The sequence below is a fragment of the Papaver somniferum genome, chromosome 3 (assembly GCF_003573695.1).
Source record: "Papaver somniferum cultivar HN1 chromosome 3, ASM357369v1, whole genome shotgun sequence".
NCBI classification, from domain to species: Eukaryota; Viridiplantae; Streptophyta; class Magnoliopsida; order Ranunculales; family Papaveraceae; genus Papaver; species Papaver somniferum.
This window is the reverse complement of record NC_039360.1, coordinates 112804154-112808181: the sequence shown is the minus strand read 5'-3', so window position 1 is coordinate 112808181 and position 4028 is coordinate 112804154. Positions and strand designations below refer to the sequence as shown.

At 35.1% G+C, this 4028-nt stretch overlaps 1 protein-coding gene across 3 annotated transcripts; it reads left to right on the top strand.

The window, feature by feature from the left end:
- The first annotated feature begins 1205 nt into the window (after positions 1 to 1205).
- Positions 1206 to 3819, top strand: LOC113357087 (NEDD8-conjugating enzyme Ubc12-like). Of its 3 annotated transcripts, none has more exons than XM_026600354.1 (7): positions 1230 to 1363; positions 2331 to 2357; positions 2438 to 2513; positions 2679 to 2787; positions 2932 to 3010; positions 3112 to 3228; positions 3341 to 3819. In XM_026600354.1, exons 2-7 carry the CDS (start codon positions 2334 to 2336, stop codon positions 3476 to 3478), a joined length of 543 nt encoding a protein of 180 aa, XP_026456139.1. In that variant the 5' UTR covers positions 1230 to 1363; positions 2331 to 2333; the 3' UTR covers positions 3479 to 3819. The 3 variants fall into 3 exon arrangements, with proteins under 3 accessions (XP_026456137.1, XP_026456139.1, XP_026456138.1); XM_026600353.1 differs by having other exon boundaries at positions 2429 to 2513; XM_026600352.1 differs by lacking the exon at positions 2331 to 2357 and having other exon boundaries at positions 1206 to 1363; positions 2400 to 2513.
- The last annotated feature ends 209 nt before the right edge of the window (positions 3820 to 4028 follow it).

The window sequence follows — 4028 nt, the reverse complement described above, 5'->3', positions numbered from 1 at the left end:
AATTGCAAACTCCAGACATATAGACTATAACTGGGTCAATCCCACTCAGTCAATCGAGATAACCCGTTGAAACGAATTTGAGCTGATGATAGTGAGTTGCACTCAGTGTAACTACATATGCAGTATGCACTTAACATGAGGTTTTACCCAACTGTATGAGTTTGTTGCTTCAAAGTCAGATAGAAATATCTACGAAGAAAAACCCATCTTTATATTGCAGAATTACTGAATTTGCAAGTAGCATTCATGTTTGAAGGTGTGGTTTTGCATTTTTGGCTTTCTTTACTTGGATTTTTTAAATTAGAATTTTCCATTTCGTGGTGTTTATCATGTACTATTTCAGTATATTATGTATGGCGATAGAAAAGGTTTCTATTATGGTATGTCGTAATGTTCTTGCTTGAACAGTAGTATTGTGGCGAGTCATCTGGTGGTTGGTTATCGAATAATAACTAAGGCATCTTGATTGGCGGTGGTAAAGGCATGAGAAAAGTTTGCATCATACTTGGCCCTTATCATGTTAATCTCTTCTTCGACGTTCTTGGCCTTTAATAGTTAAGTTCTCACATCTTTTTTCACAACAAAGTATAATTCTTTTTCAAATTTTTTTCGATGTTATAGGCATTAAAGATCCTACGGGAGAGCTTCAAAAGTCACCCATCAAGGAAATATCACACGTAGATTAAAGGAATGAAATCTCTTTCAATCTTCCAAGCAACAAGATGTTGAAGACACAAGGTTGGAGCTTCATAGGTGAAGAATGAGATTACATTGTTCACAGGTCACTGCATTAAAGAAGATGTTGAAGGGTAAACCCATAAGTCTCTTATTAGTTTGGCTTTGGTATATCGTCGTGCTTTGGAATTCTCATGCTTAAGCCAATAATATTGGTAAAAATTAAATTTACTTAAGGAACAGTTGGGATTGACTCGAGAATACAATGGGCTCAAGAATACAAGAAGTCTCAATTTTTTCTTGGCGAGAGCAGCTGGACATGATACCCAATGTATAACCATAATCTCGCCTGTCGATGCCAAGCAAAATATAAATAAATTATAAAATTTGTGTGTGAATGATTATTCTTGATCGAAAGATTATTATGGAATAAAAAGTTCAATTTTTTTGAAACAAAATGACACTCGCATCGCCCGTGCGCCTTTACTAGTTAAATAATGAAGGAAAGAGGTCTTTTTAAAACGCAAGCATAGACATTAGATGGCCCCCTTGAGAGAGAGAGAGAGAGAGAGAGAGAGAGAGTCATTTGATTCATTTCCTCTAAATTTTCTCTCTTCTTTTTAATATCTGTGTGGGTGTTTTTCTCCTCCTCTTCACTTTGCTTCTTCAGCTTTTCCCTTCAAGAGAGGTTAGTGATACTCTTTTCTCAATCACCCACCTTACGATTAGCTTATCTTTTACTACTCATCTGTATTAATATTATTGTTGTGTGTGAAACCCTAATTTTCATTTACATCTAAATAAAATTCAGTATAAGATAGTTCCCATTTATTATTATTGCTCGATTGATCTTTGCTCATTTATTACATTATTAATTAATTGAATCATGTGTATTTGTTGTTTATCCCCATCTGGGTTTCTATGATATCGCGACAAATCGCATGATAATGTAATATTTGATTGCCGTAACATCCTAACTTTTCTAATATTGCTGTAAATTTTCAAAATTCGGACTGTTTGAAATTTTCCTCAAAATGAAATCTTGCTTTCCTAAGACAATATGGGAAACTAAGGACCTCTTATTGGTTACGAGTCATAGATCTTGGTATTGGATGCAGTTGCAAAGGTTTTGAATAGTGCTAAATTGCAAAAGCAAAAGGGGGATACTTCTGTATTTGTGTTCATGAGACACGACAATTAACTTAAAAAGGGTTTGTACAGTATCTAAGTCTTGCATCTGAGAAGCTGGAACTCAAAGAAATAAAATTTTGTCTGTGTACCAGAGGTTTGGATGAGTTTATTTTGTTGTGGTTCTGATTACATAAATAGATTAGTCACCTAGAAAAGATTCACCAAAGGAAGAACGCCACTACCAGTATAACTTCAGATAGAGTTGTTAGGATCTTATGGCATAGTTGAATACGTAGTTGTAACTAATGAAAATAAGTTCTTTGTTTTAGCATAGTACTTTATTAAAAAAAGATGCAGTGGTGAGATTACGTTTTTTTGCAGTAAAAGCCTGTAATCTTGGCATCTTGTAGTATTAGTTGAATTGTTTCTAACATTTAAATGCAGATTACACAAAGGTTTCATATTTTCGTTTCTAATAAACAAGTTATAGGGTAGATAATTCGGAGCTTTTATTGTTTATGTAGATTATGTTGGAGACAGTACTGGCACCGGTAAGGTACCTTCACTTACACTGTTAATTTTCATTTTTTTAGCGAAAATGATTAGACTTTTTAAAGTAAAGGAAAAGCAGAGAGAAATTTCTGAAAATGCCAACGGAAGGGCACCAGTCAAGAAGCAAAGTGCAGGGGAGTTGCGTCTTCACAAAGGTCTTTCTCATAAGCTTGCTTATACACAGAATAGTTTGATTTACTTATGTCACATTCAAGGGCATCGTGTTCTCCACTAGTGTTTCTTTCTTTTATTAGGCGATATCACCACCGAATGTTTTTATTTTACTTCTGAAATTTTGGGTTTTGATCTATTTTTTCAAGATATCAGTGAGTTGAACCTCCCAAAAACAACTACCATAGAATTCCCTAATGGCAAGGATGAGTTGATGAATTTTGAGGTTTCCATTCGACCCGATGAAGGATTTTACCGGTAAGTGTGTTTTGAAAGCATCTTCCTGCTTTCAGATAACTTAAGTTGAGCTGCATATATCTAAGTTTCTTTTTTCAATTTGAAAGAGTCAATTAATCACTGGAGCTGTTATAAAAAGTGCAACATATGGTTTACTTGTTTCAGAGATGGTACGTTCATGTTCACTTTCCAAGTCTCCCCAATCTACCCGCATGAAGCCCCGAAAGTTAAGTGCAAGACAAAGGTAGATATCATGGCCTTTCCCATTACCTATTTATGCTCTTTTCATAATGCTGTTGAAAAAGTATCTGCGTAGTGATTCTTACTGGTACTTCTAGCAAACAGGTTTATCATCCTAATATTGATCTGGAAGGAAATGTCTGCCTCAATATTCTGCGTGAAGATTGGAAACCTGTTCTAAATATAAACACCGTTATCTATGGACTACATCACCTTTTCACGGTATCTCTACTACTTTTGCGATCTTTGTTTTCTATCTTTGTATTAGCGATGTATTTGTGGACACATTGATCGACAGCATGCTTCATCCTTGGTGTTAATGTCATATGTTCAGGAACCCAACTGTGAGGATCCTCTCAACCATGATGCTGCTGCAGTGTTGAAAGATAATCCTAAGTTGTTTGAATCAAATGTTAGAAGGGCAATGGGCGGTGGATACTTAGGAAATACATATTTCTCTAGGTGCACTTAGAGTTGGTCTCTAGTGAGTTCCTTAATGCTCTTGATGATTCTCAATCAGCGTTAATGTCTCATTCGTTGTAAATTCGGATTGAGGCTAACGTTTTCCTTGTGGTTTTGTGGGATTTGAAACTGTAATGTAGAAGAGGAGAAGAAAAATATAATATGTTATGATATTAATTCCTCAAAAACCATGATTCTGAAAACTCGCACAGAAACTGTTTGTAAGGTGTAATTCAGGACAAGTTTATGGCATCTGTTGGAAACACTGGTTTTCTGTTTACCCAATGCTCTTAGCTTAATCTAAAACACATATGTACGCGTGATTGTGGTATTAGGTATTCTGTTTCTCTCTCTTGTTGGCCATCTTTGCTTTGTCTTGCACCTGTAAAGAATACATTTTTACTTGATATGCAATTGAACATCTTCCAGTTTGGAACTTTTTTTTTAAAAAAAAAAAAAAGGTTTTAAGATGTAAATAATCTGCACTTGGAGTTACAGTTACTTTAATGGGTTGGATTGCTTGGTTCTTGAGATTCAACCATTTTCTTTACCACCAAGCT

Coding starts and splice junctions, on each gene's coding strand:
- LOC113357087 (XM_026600352.1), top strand. CDS start 2,405: ATGATTAGACTTTTTAAAGTAAAGGAAAAGCAGAGAGAAATTTCTGAA. Junction 2,514..2,678: donor GGAGTTGCGTCTTCACAAAG/GTCTTTCTCATA, acceptor TATTTTTTCAAG/ATATCAGTGAGTTGAACCTC. Junction 2,788..2,931: donor CCCGATGAAGGATTTTACCG/GTAAGTGTGTTT, acceptor TACTTGTTTCAG/AGATGGTACGTTCATGTTCA.